Source organism: Neopelma chrysocephalum, unplaced genomic scaffold (assembly GCF_003984885.1).
Source record: "Neopelma chrysocephalum unplaced genomic scaffold, ASM398488v2 Primary Assembly neopelma1_365, whole genome shotgun sequence".
Taxonomy (NCBI): Eukaryota; Metazoa; Chordata; class Aves; order Passeriformes; family Pipridae; genus Neopelma; species Neopelma chrysocephalum.
In genome coordinates, this window is record NW_020898029.1 from 728,591 (window position 1) to 754,359 (window position 25,769).

A 25,769-nucleotide genomic window follows, 5' to 3' on the forward strand; every position below is an offset into this window, starting at 1 on the left:
TCCTTAAATTGGGAATTAAATTTCTTTGGTATTCCATTCTTCCAAGCCTGACCAATGATTTCTTTGGTATTAAATTTCTTTTATATTATTTGTTGGCATTAAATCCCTTAAATTTGGTACTAAATTTCACACACACACCCCCCAAATCCCCCAAACCCAAGCGCTCTCACGAGGCAGAAATCAAAGAGCAGGTTTGTTTTTTCCTGCAGCTTTCCTGACCCAAAAAAAGAAAGGCAGATGAGTACCTGTGCTTGTTTGATGCTGTGCTTGGGGGACAGACTCCCTGTGCTGTTCAGGCTGTTGACACTGCCGTGGGAGGGGGTGGAACGGAGGCTGTCCTTGGGTGGGGGGCTCGCAGGGAGAACAGGAACTGCTCCAGGGAACACCGGCATCTTCTTTCTTTTGGAAGGTGGTATGAGAGAAGGGGGCAATTGTGAAGGGACTGACTCTTTCTCAAGAGCTCTATAAACCAAATGCATTGCCTGCAAAGGCAAAAAGGTCAGATAACATTCACAATTAGCAGGAAAAAAAGCAACGAGATCTTCCAGTGTCAGTCATTTACATCACAGTAAAACAAAGGCTGTAAGATTAGAGAGTTCAACCAGAGCAGATCGTTTTGGATGTAATCCCAACAAGTTTAATCTTGATGACATAGGCAAGAGTCAGTGGATGGATTTGAGGAAGATCATTTAATAGCTCTGTGTGAACAAGGCAGATTAGAACAGTGAACTGTAGCAGAGAAAGCTGCAAAGCTCTTGAGAAAAAAAAATGAGCTGTTTGCTCTGCCAGACAGACTGAGCTGTGAATTGAGAATTTAAAGCAACCTACCACAGCAAATTCATCCTTGTCCAGGTGACCATCTTTATCAATATCACTGAGATCCCAGACCTAGAGCAATTAAGATGAAAAAATGATTTAGAGAGCAAGTTACATCCTGTGCATTCATCAAATTAACATGCCCTCTAAAGACTCTTAATAGGTTTTGGTGAAGATCATATTAGTTTTATTAAACTATCTAAACACTCTCTGATGAAACAGACTGGATTAGAGTTTTCTGGCCAGTGTGAATCAATGCTGGCTCTAACAAATTCCGGCTGCAACACAGGCAGGTTTTTCATCTTCCTATGGTGCAATTAAGGAGTCATCAAGCTGACTAAAAGCATTCAGAGGTGGTTTGCAGAACTGTCCAGAGGATGTGGGGTTAGCAGATCATCCAAATGTCTTGTAAGAAAGTTAAAATATTTTAGAAAACTCAAATTTCTAATTCCTATCCCATTCCTAGGTTTTACTGATAACTAAAACCATGTGCAGCTCCCTCTGGCCCCCTGAATTTTCTGTGGGAGAGAATTTAAGCGTTTCTCAACTTCAGTTCATTATTAGGTCAGGTAAACTCAATGAAACTTGCAGAAGATTTAGAGGGATACAAAACTTTGTGGACTCCAACACTCAGTTTAATCATCAATATAACCTGGAGACAGCAGAGTGCACAGAAACCCAAGCCTAAGGCTCAACTGTCTGAACTCTACTTCATCACTGTACAAATTTAAGCTCCTTGATTAGTCCTTCGCCCATTTCCTCAGTCCTTTATCTCGTCCACAAACTTTTCTAGAGGAGGCAAAAGCTTCCTGAATTTCTACTGGGACAATTACAAGATGAAATCCAAAGCCTTTCAAGACTCAGTACTTCACTATATTCCAGTACAGAATTGAAACAAGTCAGGTTTTGTAGATAATACAGAGAAAGAAGCAGTTCTTCCTGAAGAGATATAAGGATGTAACACAGATACAGCTGTTACACAGAATGAATTCACTCTCAGGCATGTAAATATGCAAAGCATTAAAGAATGTGTTTTAAATGGGAGCAGAAAAATACTTTCAGGTTTGCTTCCCTGGCAAATATGCAATGGATGCACTAAATTCAGATCTTGGAAAAAAAACAACTTGACAATTTGCCAGGTACAATAAATGAGGATGTTCTGAGGTGTTCTCCTGTACCAACAGCGGAGGGATTTAATGGGATGTCTAATAACTCCTATGTGTAAAAATGACAAAACAGTGGAATATAATGTTATAAAAGCTAATATTATAAAAGTTTAGAAAAGCTTTTTCTTGCTTTTAAACAACCAAAATCAAAATTTCCAGTTCTTAAAATGAACAGAGAGATAATTAAGCCAATCAACTCCAGGGCTGAAATTACTACTACTGTTCTTATTTCTAAGTGGAAGACTGCAGAGACTTAATGTTCTTGCTTGATAGCATGCAATCAATGCAGAATCTCAGCCAAAACCTGATCTGTGTTGATAAATCACATATAAATATTTCACGCTGCAAACTATGAGAAGTTAAACAGAGACCAGCAAAATTTAAACAGCACACTTACCCTTCCGAGGATATCAAGAGGTAGCTTTGAATTCATCAGTACTGGTTTTACTTTGTCTCCTGAAAGTAAACCATTTACTGGCAAAAGGCTTTCAAAAATACCATCAAACTTTGCTTTTTCTTCCACCTAGTTGGCAAGAAATAGTCTGAATAAGTAAAAAAGTGTGCCTGTGTGAGTGTTGAAAATGAGATCTTGCAAGAAATTAAGGCTGGTCAGTGATGTGTTCATCCTAAACTTCCAAACTTTCTTGCAAGTGCCACGGTGCTGTATTTAAATGTAAACCCATGGAGAGAGATTTAAGAGCCTAATTTCAAAGCTAAGGTTATTTTATAACCTTCCATGAGAGATTTTACCATGCAGCAGTCAAGATGTGTTTCTGTTTTAAAGAAACTTCGATAAACTCTGGAGAACTAAAACCTCTTCTTCCCACTTTGAAGTACAACACATAAGTACAAAAAATAATCAGCATTACAAGTTATTTTATTAAATTTCTACCTTTTGGAAACGTTTGCATTTGAAAATTAACTAAATACAAATACCCGCATATACACATCAAAGGTTACTTTTTTTCCCCAATGATATATATTACATGTATCACTGAATACTAACTAGAATATAGGAACTCGAGCTTTAAATTAATAATTTAGGATGGATTTGGTGAAATACTTTGCTGTTCTCAGTGGGGTTCCTTTATACAAACAATGAAAGTGCCTAATTGTAGGATTCTGGAAGAAATCCAGGCAGAAGATTAAAATTCATTGTGTCTTAAAAACATCACAGCTGGGGTTGTCAAAGGGTGGTTTAATACTTATTACACATGTAAAACTACACCTCAATATTCTCTATTGTGCACAAGTCTGCACAGAAAGGGAGGATTTCTGAAACAGGAAATACACTGGATACAAAATTCTCTCACTGAGAGAAAATTATACACAAGGAAAAGATTCACTTTTAAAGAATGGATGTAATGTGTTGTCTTTTACACTTACCCTGACAGCCCAGTGAGTCTCTGTTGAAGGTGGTGTGATCAGCAAAGGACTGCTACTGTCATGCTAAAAAAATGGAGAATTTTTATTTATATGTATATTTATATATATAAATACAGACTTCTGTCTCTAATCTTTACTAATTGCTTTAAGAGGTGGTTATAGACATGAAGCTTAACTACACTGAGAGAAAGAGGCTGTACCTAAATAAAAGTTACACTCATTTATACTATTAGAGCACTTGGATGAGGACATTTATTGGTGCATTAGATACCCAAACACACAACAAAGAGGTTCTGCAGCAGCTACTGCAGGCAAAGCTGCAGCTGTGCCTTTCACTGCCCACTCCTGCTGACCCAGCCCCAAAATAACCTTATTTTCTTCCTTTTTTTTAGAGTTCAGCCACATCAGCTTCCTGCCCAAGCTGAGCAGAGTTAAACTTGCAAAACCCACCGAGGACAACAGGACTGTGGCAGTGTCCTAAGGAACACTTTGCCATCAGCCTGCAGCCCCAGAACCACATTTCTGAAACAGGAGATTATTCCAACGTTCCAGCTGAAGCCTTAGTTCCCATATAACACACATTTGGGTGGATATTACTTACAAATTTAGGGGGTGGCACAGTCAGGTTGAGGCTGCTCATGTTGACGTCGTGGCCGTTCTGTGCACAGGCCACAAGGCGCAACGCGACGTAGAAACCCTGCAAAGAACCCATTCCAAACCAGTCTGAATCAGGAAAAATAACCCATCTGTGATTTTTATTAGCACTGTACATGGAACATGTACATTATTAGACTGTCACCTTGTGTGCCTTCCCAGTCCAATTTGGGGGAGTGGGAAAAATTTTACAATAACGGGAAACAAAGAGCAGAAAATTGCAAGTTCATTTTCACAAAGGACTCCCCCATAACTGAACTTCAACGTTCTTAAAAATTAATAATGTTTAAAAAAAATTCATCAATATCTACAAGTAACTTGCTATTTGATATTCCAAGCCGTTTTTAGTAATGCTGGTTAGATTTTTACATGCAAGAATGTCTTCTGAAATAAATCTTAAAATCATATTTTGTATTTGTGACTCGGTGACTGTGTATCTACATATCATATACACTGATTATTTACAAAACAAAAGAGATACAGAAAATGAGATCCAAACTTCTCCAGCAGCCTCACTGAGTAATACATTTAGATATGAGAAGTGCTGGGGAAGAAACTCATCTTGTAAACAAAAACTCAAGTCAAAAAAAGCCAAGGATAACTATTATTGGTATCAGGGTTTGCTTGAAACAAGGCTAATCTGGGAAAGGTAACATAGCAGGTCTACAGGAACATTTCATTTACCTGTTTATCTAAGTATCCTTTCCCCTCTGGGTCAGCCAAATCCCATATCTGTGGAGATACAAAATAAAAATTGTGAATTTAAAATAAAACTCAGCTCAACAGTTCATACTGTGTGTCTTCTGGAAATGTTCATTCAGCTTTCAAGTCATGACACAATGTTATTTCACTGCCAAGTTAACAACAGAAATGTTACACAAAAGATAATTTTTCCTTGTAGATTTGTCCTTTCACTTAAAAAAGTGTACAGACAATTATTGCATTACCCAATTCCTTCAACTTACTTTTCCAAGGATGATATCAGAGAGACCAGATTTTTTAAGAAACAGAGCAGCTTCACTTGCCCCAACTCTCCCCGTGTATGTTGGATCTACCTGAAAGAGAAAAATTAACATTTAACTGAAGCATGACTGTTGTGAAAGCAGAGATGAGAAATGCAGTGTCTCTAGGTCAGATGGAGTTACACAAACTGCATCAGCAGGAAGAATTTAGCACTGCAATGGGGAAAGGAAAGAGAGGAAAATCTTGGGGAAGAAGAAACTGCACTTTATTTTTGCTTTTCTTCTTTTAAGAACGTACCTGTTTGTAGTAAGTTTCGTATATTGGGTTCCCAGTAGAAAACTGAAACATAAGGAAGAAACCAGAATGAACAGCAATCACAATTGACAGCAAAAGTATTGCACTTTGTGTATTACTTCAACAAAAAAATCTAAAATAGGGTGTTAGTTTGCTGTCATCCAAACTGGATACTTGAAATTTAAGTGTGGATAACGGTGATCCCACAAAACCTGCAGCCAACAGGCTCCTGTCACCTCCTAGAACTTCTCCTTCACCACCATTCCAACTTCTACTCACACTTTTAATCAACAGCTACATGGAAATAAGTTTTTGTAGAACAGCTTTGAACTATTTGCCAAAGTATTTCAGATCTCAGTATGAGAACTGCTGATAACAAAGGCCCAGTTTTGAACCCAATGCTGACCTGAGTCCCCCCTGCACTGTAAATATCCTTATGGAATGTTTTCAGCAGGCAATTATACACACACACACACACACACACACACACAGAGCCCTGTGCCTGTGCTTATGCATTTTCAGGACTAGGATCTTAAACTGAAAGAGAATAAAACAAAAAATAAACAGACTGAAGAGTGAATTGACAATGTCACAATTCCCTGACAATGCTGTTGGGGGATTTCAAACCACATCACACCAGAGCAGCAGAGCCAAGGGAGGCCCTGCCTTTCCAGGGGGCTGAACAAGTAGATTGTTGACATTCTTGCTGACATTCCAAGCAGATGGGAATTGAAATGCCAAAAGAGGCAGAATCCCCCAAACCCATCTTCTCACTTGCCTCCTCCAACTGCCCCAGGAGTTCACAAGCAGGTTATCCCTCCACACTGTTCTCCAGCCTCAATGCCAACAGCAAAACCAACCCAGGCAAAAACAAGTTAAAGGTCTTAAAGAACAATCAACAAAACAACCCCATAAACAGTTTAATAAGCAAAATGCTGAGATGCCACAACACCCCAAAGCCTGAGACAACCACTCTGCACCTCCAGGCCACCAGTCAGATGCCTGACAAAAGAATATTTCCCACTAACTCCCATCACTGGGATGTCACCTCCCAAATGCCACCTGCTTCCTTGTCATCCCCATGATTTTCCAGATGTTCTGCCCACTCTGAGTGGAAGGAAGGCAGAAACATGATGAAAGAAAAGCCCAATAAAATTTTATTTGACACCAAGAGAACCTTGCTGTGAATTTACAATAAACATGACGAATATTAGTGTAAGGAGCTATCTGAAATAACTAAACCCTCCAACTGAGCACAAGCAAACACTGACTCTTTGAGGATTAACAGCTCTATTTGGATAGAAAAATCCTGCATTTTCAGAACAGTTTCCTAAGCATCTTAAATGTGCTTCACTTCTATCCATCCACAAAACAAGCTGCTGCATTCTCTAATGTCAGCAAACCTCTGGAAGCTCCAGCTCTTCCTGAAGGTGGACAGGATTTCAGAAGAATGCCTGGACCATAACTCATAAATCTGACTATTCTTTCTGCTGACATGTAAACATCCAGCACAGCTAAGCACTGTGTTCCTGTCCAAGCAGGAAACACATCATTCAGAGAAGAGGTGGAAGTAGGAAATAGTCTGTCCCAGTCTGAATCCAACCCAGCATGTTTTAGCCAACTATAACCAAACTTTGTACCTCTTGTTTATCAGAGAGCTCAGAGAAGAGGGTCAAACACCAGCTAGAAGCTCCTCTAACTGATCTGACGAGTAACCCAGAGTGTGCAGAGACTGGATTCGTACCAAGAGACAGAGCAAACCACTCCAGCAGCAGCACTGAATGATCTCATCCCATCACCAGACATCCCTGTCACCCTCATTTGGGATTGTCAGCCATGACATGGAGCTGAGTTACCTGACAGAGGTGGCAGGAATCCAGGCTGATGGGCTTCCATGCTGTGAAGTTTCTCCAACAGGAAAATATTCCCCCAAAGTGCTATTGGAAAGCCCTTCAGCCCTCGATTCCCTATTTGCAGAATTTTCCAAGGATTCAGCCTCTCTGGCTGATTTACCCAAATGACTGCACCTCTGTGATGAAGCAGACCAGACAAAATGGGTTCAAGTGATAAAAATAGCCCAGCTCTCTATCTACCCGTCACCACACGTGACGACACCACTATCATTCAGGAGGATTCTGCAATTTGGTGACATCTGCTGATGCAGGACCTGCCCAAGGCTGTCAGCCCTGGCAACCAGAGACAAACATTGTGAAGAGTTTGCAGTTGGTGATGTCAAAGCACAACCTGTCAGAGAGGTTCAGTCTGACTTACAGTTTAACCACCCCATGGTTCCCGTGCCTGCTCCATAGTCCCCAAAACCTCATCTCTGACCGACACTTTACACCAGCTCCCAAAAAGATCCTCCAGAGCCCTGGTGCCCTGTTGTTTGATCTCCCAAGTTGATTTCCTGGAGAAATCTGAAGTTTAAGTCTCACAGCAGATCCATACACTGCATTTGTGGTACACACATGGACACTGATCCAAGTCCCTTCCTGCAGCTCTGGGGAAAAGGCAGGGGGAAGCTGCTGCCACCAGAACAATTCACACATCCAGTTCTCTTTCCTGAGGTCATCCCAGGGCCACAAAGAGCTCTGGATCAGATGAATTACTTTCCTTGGCGTCTTCCTCTTCAAAAATTTTCTTTCAGCCACACAGATAGATGAAAATAGGGAGTGTAAAAGGGGAAAAAACAAGGTGTTTGCAAAGACAAGAGCCCAAAGAAGGCTGCTGCTGCCCCAAAAAGATGACTTTTGCCCTTATGCTACTTGCTGAATGTCCTGAGTTGTCTCAGAAAACTGAGCTACAAAAGGATCTCAATATCTCTAAGATAACTCTCCAAAACCTCCTGAGCCTGCAGGTTGAACGTGCTTGGCACAGTGGAAAGACCACTGGTAAGGTGAGCAAATGTAAGAAAACAAAGTTATCAAACATAAACAACTGAAACTGGACTGAACTGCAAGAACTGATCTGACAGGCTTGCTCTTCAACGGGGTTTATGCACAGTCAGAGAGATGAAATATTAAATAGTATATAAATAGTGTAGAACCCCAGAATGGTTTGGGTTGGAAAGGATCTTAAAGCTCATCCAGACCCACCCTGTGCCATGGGCAGGGACACCTTCCACTAGCCCAGGCTGCTCCAACCTGGCCTTGGACACTTCCAGGGATGGGGCAGCCACAGCTTCTCTGGGCAACCTGTGCCAGGGCCTCCCCACCCTCACAGCCAAGAATTCCTTCCTAAAGTAAAGAATTTCTTCCTAAAATGATAATATGATAAATTATTAATGACAAAATATGATTAAACACTTTCACAAGCTTGAATTACCCATATTGTTTATAGATCCCAACATGCTGAAATCAATATTCTTATTTTATATCTTTCTGCATGGACATACTTCAACATACAGCACATGTGCCCTCTCCTATTCTTTCTAATTCAATTTCTGGCATTTACAGTAACCAGCACACATCTCCTTACTAATCACTAAACTGAGGCTATTCAAAGAGGAAGTTTATTAATTTCCTCTTTTAGTTCATTAAAGGAAATTCTGTTTACTGCCCTGTAACAGCTAGACTACTCTTGACAGTTCAATACAGAAAAAGAAGTTTAAAATTAGGATGCTTCCATTGAATTCACTGGAAAATAATGTCAAAATAACTGATATGTTCACAGAATGTGGCCCTTTTCACCCTAAACATAACAGGTCATAACAAAGGAAACACCACTGATGCCAGACCCTCAAATATCGATGAGAATTTAAACAACAGAGAAACCGAATTTTCAGTGTAAATATTTGATAATTATTTCATTTTTACCAATGTACTATTAAAAATGCACATTCAGAGTTTATTTTACTTACATATTTTGCACCACATTATGCCACTTGGAAACTTCTGATAGCGGTTTGTGTGTGCATGGATGTTTTCAGATGTTTCTGAACACGTTCATTTAATTAAGCAGATGTTCATCAGGACTCCTGCTATTCAGAAGCTCAAAAGCAGTGCCCACTCTTAGTAAGACTCACAGCAAATTATACATTATCCAAGCATCACATTACTCCACTGAGAGATAAATTTTCAAAGTATCTCAAATAAAAGGTCATTATTAAAAGGAAATTGATGTATTTAAATAATCTGAAGTACTAAGAGCAGTTGTTCTGAATTCCTGACTGGCCTAGCACACTGTAGAAAACAGTTTTAATTTCAAGGCATTGAGGGTGGCATTGCTTTAAAAAAGAAATAAGTAAACCAACTCTATTCTCAGGGGTATGGAAAAGAATAAACAGCAATCACACTGCTTCGGTTGGAATTATTTGGGTGAGAAATTAATTTTAAAAAACCAAACAGACTAAAAAAAAAAAACCAAACACACACACCAAAAAAACTTGTAAGGACAAAAATCAGCGCGGGGACCCCAAGCATCCAAAGAGAGCTGGAAAGAGCCTCTCCCAGAGCCTTGTCACCCTGTCCCGAGGGTCAGGGAATGTGCCTGTTCCTGACCTGCTGCTGGATGGGGCGAGCAAACACCCCCCGCCCGCCCCGCAGCCCCTTCCCGGGGTCCCCGCGCTCCCAAACATCCCGACAGCCTGTCAGCCACGACACCCTGTCACGACACCGTGTCACGACAGCCCGGCAGCTCAGGGTACGAGCAGGACAAGGGGGTGACTCGCCCCAGGTCGGAGCCCCATCCCCGGCCCTCAGTGACCCCCGCGGCTCCCGGGCGGCACCTCGGCGAGGGGGAACGCCCGGAGCCCCCCATTCCCTCCTCTCCCCTCCCCTCCCCACGGGCGCAGCTCCAGGCCCTCCATGAGGGGAGAACGCCTTTGCTTCCCCCCAGCCCGGCCCTGCCGAGCCCCGGGGACACCGCGGGGGCCGCTCGCCCGCCCCACCCCGCCCGGGTCCCGCTCCCCGCCGCGCCCCGACCCTCTCTCCCCCCTCAGGCCGAGCCCCTCCCGGGCACAGGGCCCTGCACCCAGCGCCGGCCCGGCCCGGCCGCCCCGCCCGCGGGCAGGACCCGGTGCCGCTGCCCTCGGCCGCCCGGCGGGGCTGAGCTGAGGGCCGCGGGTGCCGCCGCCGCGCCGCGGGCCGGTACCTGCTGGCTGAGGGGGATGAGCGCCGCCATCTTCCTCCCGCTGGGTCGGGCCGCGGCCGGGGCGGGGCGAGGGGCGGGAGGCGGTGGCTCGGCCGGGCCGGGCCGGGCGGCCCCGGGGCGGTGGCGGCTGAGGGGGAGCCGAGACCCGCTGCGGCTTCAGCGGGGTCCGTTATCGCGGCCCGGCAGGCGCTTCCCGCCCACGGGATCAGCCGGGTTGGGAACGGCCGCTGAGGTCATGGTAGGTCCGACCTGCGGGCGATCGCCGCCTTGTCAGGGAGGGACGCTGCCTGGCACTCCCTGGCACTCCTGTCACTGAGTGCCACGGCCGGGCGTTCCTTGGGCCATCACCTCCAGGGATGGTGAGTGCAAACCTGCCTGAGCACTCACAGGATCACTGAGTCACAGGATGGGTCAGGTTGGAAGGGACCACTTGATCCCGTCTTCGTGCCCGTCCCTGACCGCACGGCATAGGGTTGTTGTCCTTTGGAATATCTCCAGTGAGGGAGGCTCCACACCCTCTCTGGGCAGCCTGTTCCTGTGCACAGTTCAGAGGTTCTTCCTCATGTTCAGGTGGAACTTCCTGGGCGTCATTTTCTCCCTGTTAACTCTTGTCCTGTTGCTGTGCACCACTGAGCAGAGCCTGGTCCATCCTCTGACACCAATCCTTAGATATTTATACAGTCCATTCCAGTGTCTAATCACCCTTTCTGTGAAGAAATTCTTCCTAAAATCGCCACTCCCAGGGCTCTCTGCCAGCTGCCTCAGGCAGAGCTGGTCGTGACCTACGAAAGGTGTGGACAAAGTAGGGCCAGGGAGGGCTGTGAGTGCCCCGTGGAATGTTCTTCCAGGTAATGAGTCAAGGCACTGATTGACCTTTACCTGCTGACCTGCATCCAGCTTTCTCCTGGACAAACACAGTTGTTTTACTTTGTTACAGAATCTCAGGATGGGCCAGGTTGCCTTGTTTCCTTCCCCCTGGGATGAATCACAACATGATAATGCCCTTCTTCACTCCAAGCTTCAGTCAAAAATTCAGGTTCCTCATGGATTCAGGTTCATCCCAATTCTTTAAAAGACACAGAAAGATTAAGAAAGCAAAACCCCAGTTCGACAATATCAAGTAGAAATTAAATAATCCACTAATGCAGAGTAAGGAGAGCAAATTACACCAGGCTTGATGTCTTTTGGATCATCACTTTGGATTCAATTATCCCAGTCAGGGGGTTTCCTCACTGTTGGATCATTAATTGGATCAAAACCATCTTGTAGGTTGCCAGACGCATTTCATTATCAGGTTTTACTTCTTAAATCTTATCTGGCCTTATATTCAAAGTATATAATCAAAGTATGTAATCAGAACTGTGTATAGCTGTTAACCAGGGTTTTAAAGAAGGCAAGTGAAAGTTTTTAAGGATCTTAAACATAAGTCTTAAAAACTGCCTTGCAGCAGAATTGTGGTACTATAAAGTACTAGAAAACTAACCCAGAAAACAAAATATCCAGGCAAAATAAAACCGATCCATGGCACAAGCTGCATAACTATCCTTTTATTACAACTATATAATTAGAGAGAGTGCCAAATGTCACCGTGACACACAAATTACAAACTGCCCCAAGTCTCTGGAAATGACACACAAGCACATAAAGGGCAGGTACTAACACAAATCCTGCTGAACAACTGGATTAATTCCCACATCAGGAGGTTTGGATAAATCCCGATTTATCGATCCCGGGGCATGCTGGGAATTGTAGTCTGCGCATCCGGGGCGGGCGGCAGTAAAACTGCTTGGGATTGGCTGGCGGGTGAGCGAAGCCAATGAGCGGGCGGGATGTTGGGGAGGCCGGTCTCCCGGATACGGCCGCGCGCCGCCCGCTCTGGCCCGGGTCTGGAGGAGCCGCCGCCTCAGCCCGGGCGGTCCCGGCCCTGGCCCGGCCCGTCCCATTCCATCCCCGTCCCATTCCGTCCCGTCCCATTCCATCCCATCTCATCTCATCCCATTCCGTCCCGTCCGTCCCCGTCCCATCCCGTCCCCGTCCCGTCCCGGATGGCCGCGATCGCTCGGGCCCCCGCGGGCCGAGGGCAGGTGAGGCGCCGGTGCCTCAGCTCGCTCCGTTCCTGGGCACGTGTTTGGCCGTGAGGGGAGGGATCTGTACAAGCCCCTCTCTGCAGCTCCCGGACAGGAGGGTGGACCCGGGGAGGGCGGTCGGGCTTTGCTCGCAGGGAAGAACAACACAAGAGGAATCAGCATCAAGCTGTGCCAGGGGAGAGTCAGGTTGGACATCAGGAGGAATTTCTTGCAGGAAAGGGTGGTCAGGCGTTGGAAGGGGCTGCCCAGCAAGGTTTGGAGTCCCCACCACTGGAGGTGTCCAAGGAAGGACTGGACGTGGCGCTCAGTGCTCTGGGCTGGGGGACAAGGTGGGGATCGGGCAAAGGGGAGACTCTGTGATCCGGGAGGGCTTTTCCAACCTGGGCGATTCTGGGGTTCTCGGCAGGGACACAGCAGGACCATCCCGGCCGGGCTCGGGGCGGTGGACACGGAGCTGGAGATGGCCGGGACAGCCCCGTCGTGCCAGGGCAGGTTCCTGAAGGTGCGCGATGGAATGTCCCGGGGGAGCCGGCGGTGCCCGACGCCGGGAAGCACCGCGAGGGCAGGGAACGCACACGGAGCCCACACACGGTCCAGCTCAGTCCTGAGCAAAGTGGCTCAGCTGGAAAGCAAGATCATGAGTCGGAAAAAGCAGCTGGAATCGCAGAACACTGACCCGGGCCCGAAGCCTCTGGAAGAAGAGTCCTCCTCCTCCTCCTCCTCCTCTGCCTCAGGGCGTGAACACGGTGCCAGGGGCAAGAAGTACCTGAAGAATTATGGTGCCACCAGGGAGAGCAGGACCCACAGGGATGCCAGTTCTGAGGGAGAGGAAAGCATCCAAAGCCCTAAAAAGACCATTATGGTTAAACAACAGCTGGATCTGGATAGTGATGAAGAGGAAATGACAGAATTGATGGAGAACTCCTTGAGGTTTTCCGGTGGAAATGGGAATCAGAAGGTTGTTCTGGATGGAAAGGTAAATACAGACTTTGCTGGATTATGTATTTCCATAAACACTTTTATAGAATTGTTTTAATTGGTTGCTCACTTTTTATTTAGATAACACCAGATACTAAATTTTAAATTTGCATTTGTGGCTTGCTCATGATAGGATTCAGCTTCACTTCTTAACATCTTAAAACATCTTAAATTACTCTTATTTTACCCATAATGATTTGTGTTCCTTTTTAGCACTCTGAACATAATAATGAAGTAACACTTAAATCTGTTTTTCATGTTCTTCAAAAGAACAAGACTCCAGTTCCATCAGGAAGGCCTCCTCTGTCTCATAAGGAAATTGCACCAACAGAGTTACCTAAAGCATCTTCTTTTCACAACAAAGACTCACAGAAAAGTGTTTTTAGTAGAGTTAATTCCCCAGCACCTTCACCCACCAGCAGAAACCTGTCAGGACATACCATGAGCTCTTCCATGAAAGACAACACTGTAAAGATTGCTCTGCCTAAAACAGGCTACACCAAAGCAAGCCAAGAATCCCTTGGAAGTGACAGAAGTGAAATAAAATCATTAGATGAATTATTCTCAAATGCAGATGATGCAGAAGATCCAACCAGCAGCAGCTCAAATGGTGAGTTTTCTAAAATACTGTCTCAAGGAGACCTGGCATGAATTGTACTGATAATCTGATAAATTCACTAATAAACTGGGCAAATAATCACTTTGAAAGGATTCACTGGTGAAATTTTACATAAACCAAGGCCTTATCAAAGTAATTATGTGGATCTGTTTATTTTTTTCTGGTGCAATAGGTTTGTATTTTCCTTTGCTTTTGACTTAGGTTGGGTTCAGGTTAGTGCTGCTGCCCTGGGTGATGTTATGACATCAAAACTAGTACAATATTTAGAATAGTTCTCATATATCAATGGGACAAAGTACCAATGGGTCAGTGAGAACAGCTGGAAATGAGGGGCAGCAAAAATCTCTTGAACTTGAGGCAGCAGGCCAAAGGAGGAAATTTTAGGAGGAGTTTCTGCCAAGTTAAAGATTTAGAGTGTTTGATTGCTATTACCTTTTAGTATTAAACTGGGAAGGTAGTACTGATTTTTCCCCTCTTTTCTCATTTAAGTGTACTGTAACTTTCATGCAAGTTCTCATGTCAATGTGTCATTTGATTGCAGATTTCAGACTGAATATCCTGAGCCTTGATGATTTGGCCCCAGATATCACCAGTGAGGCAGCAGAATTAAAGCAGAGTGTGAGTAGGAATTCCCTACTAACACCTATTCCCAGTCTGCCTCTGTTGAGTGGAGGGTGGAGGTTCTAAAATAAATCATTTTACAGGGGAAAGACATTGAAATGACTCAAGAATCAAACAAATTGGTGGAAGAGGACCAAGCTTCTCCTGAAATGACCAATGCAGTAACTGGTGTGAATGATGGGGACACTGAAAAAAGTGTCACTGAAGCAGAAATCTCTGAGCATTTAAGTGGAGTTTCCACAGATCCCCCTGGACACAAACAGGATTATCTCGATCAGGATGAGAGAACTCTTAATTCAGAATATTCTGAAGACTTTGAAAGGTCTCTGTCTACAACAGACAGGGAATCTGTGTCCAGAGTGTCAGAGGGACATTCTGGAGAACGCCCGTCCTCAGCCTCATCCCCTGTGGGGACCCGGGAGCAGCACAAATGGGGGCACCCAGTGACTGTGAGGGACACTGGGGTTCAGACAGCAGAGCCCCCCTTCACCTACTGCTGGGCAAAGGGTGAGTGCAGAGCAACTTCTACACTTTTATATATGTCAGCCCACTTATTCTTGGTTTCAGTCCCAGCTTCCCCTTGCTGGTGCTAAATTAAAAGCTTTCAAAGCCCAACACATCAATCTGCTGCCCCTAGAAAAGATTGAGATTGAATGCCATGAGAGCTTAGGACTGGTTTTTGTTTTAAAAAAACCCCACAGGACCCGTGGCTGGGTGAGTGAGTGTTGGTGACAAAGCTCACAATAGCACAAGTAATACTCTTCAGTGGAATTCAACACTCTGATATCTTTGCTATTGTAAATAATAACTGTAGTGTTACTAAAGTGATTGCTCATCGTGGAGTTCTCCTTTTGCAGTGCCTTTCTTGGGAAAGCACTATGGCCCCACGACAGGATCAGATGTGACCTTTCTCATTCCCGAGGAGGAGCTCCCTGCCTGTGTCTTTATTTCAAGGAAAAAGTGCTGAGAGCCACTTCTTGCCTCACTTGAGGAGGAGAAAGTAGAAACTCAAGTGTGCTTGAAAACAGGAGCTTCTTTGGAGTACAAAAGTCCTTATTTTTACTCTGCCTAGGGTTAGAAAAGATGCCTTTTGCAGTGGTAGCTGTTGTGAGCGGAAGAGTAAAGAAACTGTGGAGGTTGTATAACTATTTCAGCATTTTTTTGGCTGACAGAATTCCCTGTTAGGCTCTACAGTGGTTTTAGGGCTGTTTTCGGGTTTTACAGGGTTTCTTGGGCAGCTGCTGTCCCAAGAGACTGTCCCAAGTTAGAGCACCAAACCTTTCCAGTCTCTCCCCCCCTAATCCTGATGTTTCCTGACACAGCAAACCCCTCTGCAGTGCTCAACTCACCTGTGCAAACCAGCTACATCGACCCAGTGCCTATTGCCAGTCAAGTCATCAGCATGGATGCAGTAGAAGGTACTGAAAAACATCTTTACCCTTCTGTTATTGTTGTTTTCTGTACCTAAGCCATGCTTGGCTCATTCAGCCCCTCCTGTGCCTTCCCCACAGCCCTGACTGCCTACAGCCCCTCTGTCCTCGTGCTCCATTCCCTGTGCAAACAGCACTTGATGTTGACCCAGCAGTTTGTTGAGAATGTTCAGCACCTTCACTCTTCCCTCGTGGAGTCCTTAGAGCATGAGAAGTTCCACTACCACAGCCTGGAGGAGGCTAAGGAGGTATTTATGACAGACCAGAGAGACTGAGCAGATATTCCTTTCCAGATGCTTCTGGTATTTGCAGCAAACTGAGTTTCTTTGCATATTATTAATTAATAAGTTGTGGTTTTTTACTGTACTAAGGCTAAAGTCTTGCTGGAGGCCATGGTTTTGAAAGATTAAGCTTTCAGCAGTAGCATTTGGCTGTCCCCAAACAAGCAGGGATCTTCCAAATGCTGCAGCAGAAGGGTCACTTTCTGTTGCTAGCACAGCAAAGTGCAGGTATCTTAGAGGTATCTTAACATGGAGATTTTATCATTTATTAAATACTAGAAAGTAATTATCTACATAATAAAGACATTTGTGTCTTACCTTTTTTTCTTTGCAGTACATCAAGAATCACAAATCCCCACCTCTAACACTTGAACAAGCCCTTGAAGAAATTCAGAAAGCACAGGAGGAGTAACTGCTTTGACTCTTTGAACTTTAACTTTTATATTTACAGCTCTAAGGCTGGAACAAGAAACCCTTCCAACGTGCACAGATAAAAAGTTAATAAATGATGTACTGGAGGGATTTGTACAAACTGCTATGTTAGCATAAAGTACAAACTGCTAATTATGATATATAATTTACTTTTCTATACCTGAATTTTTTACTCACGTACACGATACAGGGATAGGCAGGAACCTTCAGCCAATGTCAGTAAAAAAGAAGCCAACAAAACACTTCTCTCTAAAGGGACTGTGGTAAGTCAGCAGAGTGTGCGTGTTTATCCTGTGGAGTGTGAGATCTGTGATCACATCTGTGATCGTGGTAGAAGTGAAAGTCTGTCCTACAGCCCCTGAGAAATGTAACCACAGCAGAAAATTACCATATCCTGACTTTAGTGCCATTATCTGAACAGTGTTTCTATATAATCAGCCTTGTCAGATTACAACACACCCAAACACACACAAAGTTAAAATAAATTCAAAGAAGGCTTCTAGTCAAGGTACAGGAATCCATTTACTCCGAAATCTGAGCTGCCATTTTATTTTTTTATTTTAAAAAAAGGTGTTTATTGGAAGGCAAAACAATAAACTTCACAAGTTGGTAACATACAGGTGTTGTATGCTGATTCACAGACAGGTACAGTTCCACAGCTACAGTAGATCTAGAACAAACTGATATTCCACCATATTAACTGGATGGTTTTAAGAGGGTTTTTGCTATACAAACAAACAACTGGAAAAGGGAACCGCCACGCAGACCTGGGGACTGGGAGTGCAGTGTAAGGGCCTAACAGCTCTAGCTGGTGGTCTCTGGAAACAGTTACAGAAAGTTTTGTTTCTTCCCTCATTTAGATCACAGGAAGTTTCCAAGAACGTCTCATTGATAGAAACTTAAAAGAGAGCAGAGAAAATGGATTCTCTTCTAGTGAACTAATTAGCTTTTATTAAAGGGTATGTACAAAAATATAAAAAGCTCCAAGTCTGTCTCCCGTTACAAAGCATTGCCCATCCCTCAGCGAACTGACCCTCGTGTCCTGCCCAGTGGTGGCTGCAGCAGCTGCTGGGGGCCTGGAGGTGGGTGGAAGGTTCTAAAAGCTCGCACAGTGCTCAAAGGTCACCTGCACTGGAACTAGAGATGCTTCATCCCCCATTTAGACATTAGGATACACTGCTCAGCATCAGTCTGACTTGATCCCAAGGCAGCACCCCTCCACTTCAAATAGAATTAACCTTTTGAGAGAAATAAACATACATTATGGAACTAGAGAACATACAACCACATCAGATAACGTCTGTATTCCACGGGAATGAGCGGGGCACAATCCTGCACCAGGGACAGGCTGACTGGGGCTTAGTTCTAGTATAAAATGGGGAACTAATTAAAAAATTTTGCAAGATAAATGGAAGTTTTTAAACTTGCTAGACATGTCATGGTAACAACTGGCCTTTTTTAAACACTAAATGACAAGTGTTGAAGTACATGTCATAGCTTTCCATTTTTCACCATAGTTTTAAAAAGTAATTCATTTGTCACTTCCTCCAGACTTTAATCCGGATTTTTACAAGTTTAATGTTTTGTAGAAGATGCAAGACATCTTTCTTCAGAGAGTCTTATTCGGGTGGTGGAGGGTCTTGTGTTTCACGCTTCACTGAAACAATAGGGAAAAGAGTTCTTACACATTCCACAGTCACCTAAGCTGCCTGAAATGTTTCATGGAATGAGGGCTCTCTAATAAGGAACTTGTGGGCTTTATTTGAACCCATCTGACTGCACAGATCTACTGCAGCCAGAGGCAGAAGTGACTTTTCATTGAGCATGCCAATTTTTTTCCTTTTAGCTGTTGGCAAGGGCAGTTTTTCGATGTATCACAGACTCTCTGCAAAAATCCATCATCTGGGTGACTGTCTTCATCTCTTACAAACACCTCCACTTTTTCTGAACCCTTCCTGCACTACAGGGAATTTATTACCAGTTCTGGCTTGGGCAGAATGTGGCAGCAAGGTAGGAAAGTCTGAGTAGAGGAGGGGTAACAGTGAGTGTGGTCTCAGTCCCAACCACACAGATCTCCCTGCTGTGGCACAGCTCCCCCTCCACTACCTTTGTGACTGCTCTGAGTTTTTGAGGGGTAACCATCAAAGATGCAGGTGCTCAGTATTGCAGCCAGGAAGTGGCTTTTGTAGAACAGGCTAATTAATTAATCTTTCAGAAATTAGAACACAACACAAGGCCTAAAAACAACACGCTGGGTCGATCAGAGTACACGTCCACTTACCTGTTGTTTTACTGTATCTGTTACGTTAGAAAGAACTACGAGTCACTGATATTTTGATTTGGGTTGACAGTGGACAGTAAACAGGACAAAATCACTATCGAGGCCACACAGGTTTGTAAAGTGCTGAGAAGCATCACTTACATTCATCCCTGGCCTTCATGCGGGCGATAAACGAGTAACTTTTATTTCTTCGGTAGTTTTCGTAAGGATCATCCAACGCAACTCCTACTCCTTTGTACTGATCCCACTTGTCTCGGATATCCCCTCCTTTAATTGGATCCTGAATTCCTTGTTCCTTGGCTCCCAGTCCACCAGATCCACTCCATCCTGCAGCAAGGACACATTGCAATCCTGTCACTAATTTTTTTATTACTAAGTTGTGAAGACAGACCAACATGGAAATTTTGGAAACGACCAAAGACAGCATCGGTTTGATGGGAACAGCAGGATGGGAACAGCCAGCCTGAAACAACACATGGACTGTCCCATTTATTTCACAAGCATTAATTGCAAGAGATTCCAGGAGCTGACAGACAGCAGCTCTATCCCTAAAAACTTTCAGGAGGGCAAGAGGAAGGGCAGCACAAGCTCAACCCTACTGACCTGCACTGAAATACCTCAGGTAAGTCAGTTCTGTCTGATGCCAAACCCACATCCCTGTCTTCCATATCCTTCCCAGAAAGGCAACCACCACTGCTCCATGTTCTAAATACTTGTATCACTGAACATCCTTATGCTGACCTTGGAATGCCATGGGGTAACTCCTCAGGAACATGCCTTAATTATGTCCAAGAATTCAGTGCCTGAATTTGTTTCCTGGCTTGTGTAAGATTCCAGAACAGCATCTTACCCATTTTCACTAGCATTTGATGGCCTTTATTTTCTTCTCCAAGTCTTGATTCTGGTATAGGAGGCCCAGAACTGGAGCCCAAACCAGCAGAAGAACTAAGGAAATAAGAAGAACAAATTAAGAACCAGTGATACCATTCTGACACAATGCAAGGTCAGTTCTATTCTGTTAAACTTCAACACCCAGCACAATCCCAGCCACTCTACTAAGGTACTCTTTAATAAAGCCATTAGATTATGGAGTTGCTGAGGTGCCTTCTGGCATGTGCTTCTCACACCTTTGACACCCCCCTGCTTCTCAGCCTAGGGGAAATCAAACACTGCACTCTTCCCAAGGGAGTACTCAGAGGATTCCTCCTCCTCCCAAGGAAGGTGTGCAAAGCCTTCATAGTTACACACTGTTTTGTTATAACAAAAAGCCACCACAACAGAGTAACGTTCTCTCTACAAGCACACACAGCAGACAAATTGTTTCTACATCTGCTTTCCATCTTCTTAGTGGAAGTAAGGCACTAGGAAGGCAGTGCCCTTGCTGGGGCTCTGTCCCCAACAGCCCAGGGAAGAGGAGACAGGACTAAAGCCAAGCTTACGGAGGAGTGGGGCTGCGGGAGCGGGACCGGCGCCGCCTTCCCGGGGAGTACGACTTGGACCTGGAGCGGGAGCGGGACCGGGAGCGGCTGTGGGAGGAGCGGGACCTGCTGCGGCTCCTGGCAGAGAGAGCACAGACATCAGATGCACGAGTTACCAGAGCAACACCCCCCGTTCCTCGGTCAGCCCTGGGGGCTGGGTTTGTCCCACCCCTCATTCCCAAGGTTCTGCCCCATGCCCTCTACCTGGACTGCGAGCGGGAGTAGGACCGTGAGCGGGAGCAGGAGCGGGAGCGCGACCTCGAGTAGGAGCCGGACGATTTTGAAGATCGGGAATTGGAGCGGGAAGAGGAACGACCTCGGCTTTTAGAGCGACTGCGAGACCGAGAGGGTCCACTGCACAGGGAAAAGGAGAGGAACTCCAGTGACACTCCTGGAGAGGCACCAGAAACACAAACCTACTTCTGATCAGATTCAAATTACACACGAGCACTGCAGTTCTGCAGGCAACCAGGGAAAACTTCAGTGTGTCAAAAACTACTTCATAGAACTGCAGAATGGTTTGGGTTGGAAGGGACCTTAGAGCCCTATGCAGTCCCACCCCCTGGCATGGGCAGGGACACCTTCCACTATTCCAGGCTGCTCCAAGCCCCGTCCAACCTGGCCTTGGATAATTCCAGGGATGGGGCAGCCACAGCTTCTCTGGGCAACCTGTGCCAGTTCCATTTTCTGCAGGTTAGACAAAAATTCCAGCCCACTGAAACTCAGTTATCCCATGAGCATGTTGCTGAAGGCTTTCCCTCTGCATTTAGCTCAGATGAACAGCAGAAGGCAGCAGACAGGATCTCTCACCTATTTCTCTTCTCCTGACCTTTCCTCCGCCTTGCTCTCATTTTAGCTCTGAAGAATTCGTACAGTCCATTCTGCTCCCAGCCTTCACTGCAACAGATCAACCACACACAGAGCTGTAAATTCCATTTTCACAGCTGGGAATTCCAGTTCAACGGCGATCTTCAGGACTTTCACTAGACTTTGTATGGAACAAAGGGCCTGGGCAAAACAGCCTTGTGAATCCCAGTGTAAGATCAAACAGCAAGTGCAGTTACAACACAACGAGAGCATCAGGAGAACCAAGACACAGGTGAAGGAGAGAGAGGCACTTTGTGGTTTGAGACACCTTCTCAGGGCATTTTCTTTACCACATTGTTAGCTACACCTGCTCTTACCTGTTTCTAGGCCTGTCATGAGATGGTGGACTATAAAATGCCTCAACCGCAGCCAGGAGTCTCTCACTGGGGGGCATTGGGGGTGGAAGACGTATATCTTTAGGATCTAAAGGTTTATACTCGTGATCTTCAAGCTGCCGGAAACAAAACAAATTACATTTGTGTCACGTGTCATGGGGTGGCTACCTGAAGAGATAAATATGGGTTTAACTGTGTAGGGACCTCAAATTTCACAACTGGATAAAAAAAATAGTCCAGAAATAAGGGCTCTGCAGGTGACCCAGCGCTTTCTTGTGCTGTCACTATCATGAGTTCTATGAGAAAAGCCAGCATTGCACAGGTTGGAGCATTAAGTGGATCACCAGGTGGATAAAATGCAGATGTCATCCACCTTTGTGCTAAGGTGGCTGGATGGAAGCCTGGTGTATGCTGAGAGTAACACAAAGAGATGGAAGAGGCCTGTTTGTTCATCTCAAACACAAAATGCATAAATGTAAATATCCCCAAAGATGCTGATACAGGTACAATTCCTGTTCTCCATCATTCTTTGTGTATATAACAATTAATAAAACATCTTTGTGAGAATTCTGATTACCAAAAACTAGAACACAGTGGCTACATCAGACCTGCGAGGTCCCTCCGACCACCTGAAAATCCCTGGGGATTTCCATTTCCTAAAGACAGGGGTCAGATTTTCAAGTGCAAATTAGTCTTTCACACACATGAGCTCCACCAGCCTTCTCTGGCACAAAACACTTGAAAAAATCACCATTTTCACCACCTTCTCACCCCGCTCCCACCCTCACACCCTACACAACTTTGGGTACAGGTTGTGGGATGGACGGATTTGGAATTATACACATCCACGTTAAACAAGGATTTGGATGTTTTAATCCCATTGGAAGCACTTACTTTGACAAGTGGAGCCATCAGCCCAGCAGGAAGGTCGAAGTAGGGGACGTTTGGCACCAGACTGGGATCGTCGTGGTTCATGTGAGGGGGCCCTTGGCGCCGCATGTGGGGGGGCTGCCCGTTAAACCCATGGGGGGGAGGCCCAAAATCGGGGTGCTGGGGCCCTCCCCAGGGAGGATGCTCGCTGATCCCGGGGTGAGGCAATCTGTGACCAGGATGATGATGAGGAGGTCCAATTTCTGCAGAGTGGGAGGGTTAAAAGGTTTTATTTAGCTATTGAGAAAGGAAAGCAATCAGAGAAGGACTTCAATTAGTGCATTTATCCTAAAAACCAATCTTGGCAGATCCAGCAAAGCACCAGAACTGAAGGACTAATGACCCTGAGATGAGCTCAGCTGGTTAGAGCGTGGTGCCAATAACACCAAGGTTGTGGGTTTGATCCCTGTGTGGGCCATTCACTTCAGAGCTGGACTTGATGATCCTTGTGGGTCCCTTCCAACCCAGAATATTCTGTGATTCTGTGACTAGAGGCTGGTGCAGGTCCACACTCATGAGAACCTTGCAGTGCATCTCCCTCCACTCTCAAGACAACAGGATCCTTCAGCCCTAAGCCACTGCTTCCTTTGGGACACGCTGTGGTCAAAAGTACCACAAGAAAGACACACTCAAGGACAAAATGTTTCAGATGCAGCAGGGCAGCTACTGGTGGGATCTATTTCTGAAGCTAAGGACACAATCATGGCTTAGCTTGGACCTGTAATTAGTTCTGTCTCTGAGCCAATTCAACATATATAAAGGGATAAATATGGCAGGAGTTGACTCACATGAGTAGGTGACAAGAAAATATTTTGTTTAAAGAGGCATTTGGAGAAGAAGTAGAGAGAATATCCTGTTAAAATAGGGAAGAGAGTCACCAACCACTGATGGACGAATGCCATGAACGCCAGGAGACCCTGCTGAACTCATTGCACTACACAGAGAAAAATGCAAGACTGAAAATCAGTATCTGCCACAGCAGGATCAACAATTTTTCCAGGAGAAGCCACCACAGCCACTGCCCAACCTCGAGCCAACACAATTTGACTCATCGTCACCAGACCTCGAGCACAGTCTGTGTTGTCATTGCTTTGCTGCCTTCCTAATTTCAACCATCTGGCTTAGTAGATCCCTTCCTCCAACAGCTTTACATGAAACAACAGATGTTTTAAATCACCACCACAATCCAAAACCGAGCATCTTGTTCTGAGCTTAACCCTAAACTCCCTCATGACAAGGGGGAGTTCTCCCTGTTCCTTTACCTCAAGGAAAAAAAATTAATCTCTACTGGAGAAGTTAAACACAACCCTAAATATATAAACTCTAATCTATTGGTTTTCAGTGTTTTTTGGACTTGGAGAATTGAGAATCTTTTAAGCTTAAAATAGCAACTCCTACACAGAAACATAATGGCTCTTCTAAACCACTTGTCACACAGAACCACAGTGATCTTTGGCCTTTACACTGATAAGGATCATTCCAGAATAACTGTAACTCCTGCATGTGAATGGAAACTACATGGGGGTAGAATTACAGCAAACTTCCAGAGGGAAGCAGTGCCTGGCCACACTCCCAGACATTCCAGTGTTCCAGTGAGGGAACAAACCCAACCAGAAGGGAGAACTGGAGGTAGGGATCATTTCACCACACACTACCAAGCCACACAACATTAAAGGCAGGTAATTAGAGAGCTTTTCAGTCAAAAAAAAGGAGAAGAAAAAGGGCATGGATGAATGTATGCACAGGAAAAAATCCTTCCAGCCTGTCTTCCTCCAACTTCCTCCATCTACAGAGGGCACAGCTCTCCCCAGCCCTCATCTACGGCCTGATGTGCAGGAGATTAAATTTACAAGCAAATGCTGCTTCTCACCTTTGAACTTATTATTTTTTCAGTGAAATAGTCACAGAAGAGGTGCCTGTAGAGATACTGACTTGAGTGTGGATTACAATTTCTACATGCATTAGGGAAGACTCAAAAGCAAGGAAGTATCCAACTCTGCATGTGTTTCCTACCGAGTTCTCAGCAGCAGCTTCCCAAACCCCCAAAATTCAACATTCCTCAGGAAAACCACGACAGTCCACCATGGATAAGCTGTCACCCCAAAGCACTACATAATTTTGTAATGGCAATTAGAAAACCTGGCCTGGTACACACTTTACCTTGAGGAAAATCCCCCTGGGGGTAATCAAAACGATGAGGATAAGGAGGCCTTTCAAAGGGATGGCGAGGTGGGAAATCATCCTGCATGAAGCGAGGTGGAAAGCGGTTGAAATTATGCGGATGCGGGGGCTGGTTGAATTGGGGATGTTGCTGATGTGGAGGAAATGGGCCTCTGAAGTGAGGTGGCCGCTGCATTCGAAATGGAGGTTCCCTTTGGCCCCCACCCCATGGAGGTTGTTCATGCTGGTTGTTCCACGGTGCTTCAAACTGGTTGTTCCAAGAAGGATCAGGCTGGTTGTTCCAAGGGGTCTCTCGCTGGTTGTTCCAGCCTTGATCTCTCTGTTCGTTCCACATCCCTTCATGGTTGTTGTTCCAGGGGGGACAGTGAGGTGGTCCCTGGTGGTGAAGAACAGAAGCCTGGTCATTGGGCTATGAAAATAAGGAACACAGTAACAATAATGTACCTTTTTCAGTAAATACAGCCCATAGGCAACATGCAAAGTGAGAGGACATGTAAATACAAGGTCTGAACAACTGCAGCTTCAGAGAAAAGATGGAAAAAGACCAAACTGTTCCTGGACCAAAATGCTCTTGTTCATAGGAACAGTGTGATGGTTGACACACTGAAATAAAATTAATACTTTGCCTTTATCTGGGCTCAGAATGACAAAGTTTGGCATTTGAATCCAGATTTCTAAATTCCACAGCTTTTCACTGCACTTCCACAACCAAGATGGGCATCCCAGACCTCCACAACCAAGACAGTCAATCCACATCTCAACCAAGCTGAGCATTCCAAACCTCAACCAAGCTGGTCCAACCAAGCTTGGTCATTCCAAACCTCAACCAAATCTCCACAACCAGGCTGGTCATTCCAAACCTCCACAACCAGGCTGGTC

At 45.1% G+C, this 25,769-nt stretch overlaps 3 protein-coding genes across 8 annotated transcripts in view; 1 reads left to right on the forward strand and 2 right to left on the reverse strand.

Moving 5' to 3' along the window:
* EPS15L1 (epidermal growth factor receptor pathway substrate 15 like 1) overlaps window positions 1–10,491 on the reverse strand; it is a 44,888-nt gene extending 34,397 nt beyond the window's left edge. For 2 of the 4 annotated variants that reach the window (XM_027706114.1, XM_027706115.1), the window contains exons 1-9: window positions 10,371–10,490; window positions 5,283–5,324; window positions 4,988–5,077; window positions 4,707–4,754; window positions 3,970–4,065; window positions 3,369–3,431; window positions 2,380–2,505; window positions 829–888; window positions 246–482 (exon numbers count right to left, since the gene is read on the reverse strand). In XM_027706114.1, the coding sequence (XP_027561915.1) occupies window positions 246–482; window positions 829–888; window positions 2,380–2,505; window positions 3,369–3,431; window positions 3,970–4,065; window positions 4,707–4,754; window positions 4,988–5,077; window positions 5,283–5,324; window positions 10,371–10,400 (792 nt within the window). In that variant the 5' untranslated portion in view covers window positions 10,401–10,490. Of the gene's footprint in view, window positions 1–245; window positions 483–828; window positions 889–2,379; window positions 2,506–3,368; window positions 3,432–3,969; window positions 4,066–4,706; window positions 4,755–4,987; window positions 5,078–5,282; window positions 5,325–10,370 lie in introns of those variants that run through there. The other 2 variants (XM_027706113.1, XM_027706116.1) reach the window with 2 other exon arrangements.
* Window positions 10,492–12,233: 1,742 nt separating this feature from the next.
* CUNH19orf44 (chromosome unknown C19orf44 homolog) lies at window positions 12,234–17,435 on the forward strand. Of its 2 annotated transcripts, none has more exons than XM_027706220.1 (8): window positions 12,234–12,454; window positions 12,864–13,433; window positions 13,706–14,045; window positions 14,596–14,672; window positions 14,759–15,182; window positions 15,998–16,093; window positions 16,187–16,353; window positions 16,721–17,435. In XM_027706220.1, exons 1-8 carry the CDS (start codon window positions 12,416–12,418, stop codon window positions 16,796–16,798), a joined length of 1,791 nt encoding a protein of 596 aa, XP_027562021.1. In that variant the 5' UTR covers window positions 12,234–12,415; the 3' UTR covers window positions 16,799–17,435. The 2 variants fall into 2 exon arrangements, with proteins under 2 accessions (XP_027562021.1, XP_027562022.1); XM_027706221.1 differs by having other exon boundaries at window positions 16,001–16,093.
* Window positions 17,354–25,769, reverse strand: part of CHERP (calcium homeostasis endoplasmic reticulum protein) — a 12,956-nt gene continuing 4,540 nt past the window's right edge. Inside the window, exons 10-18 of one of the 2 annotated variants that reach the window (XM_027706219.1) lie at window positions 24,870–25,266; window positions 22,674–22,912; window positions 21,762–21,895; window positions 21,388–21,474; window positions 20,782–20,931; window positions 20,539–20,655; window positions 19,950–20,044; window positions 19,241–19,426; window positions 17,354–18,475 (exon numbers count right to left, since the gene is read on the reverse strand). In XM_027706219.1, the coding sequence (XP_027562020.1) occupies window positions 18,438–18,475; window positions 19,241–19,426; window positions 19,950–20,044; window positions 20,539–20,655; window positions 20,782–20,931; window positions 21,388–21,474; window positions 21,762–21,895; window positions 22,674–22,912; window positions 24,870–25,266 (1,443 nt within the window). In that variant the 3' untranslated portion in view covers window positions 17,354–18,437. The remainder of the gene's footprint in view (window positions 18,476–19,240; window positions 19,427–19,949; window positions 20,045–20,538; window positions 20,656–20,781; window positions 20,932–21,387; window positions 21,475–21,761; window positions 21,896–22,673; window positions 22,913–24,869; window positions 25,267–25,769) is intronic. The other variant, XM_027706218.1, reaches the window with a different exon arrangement.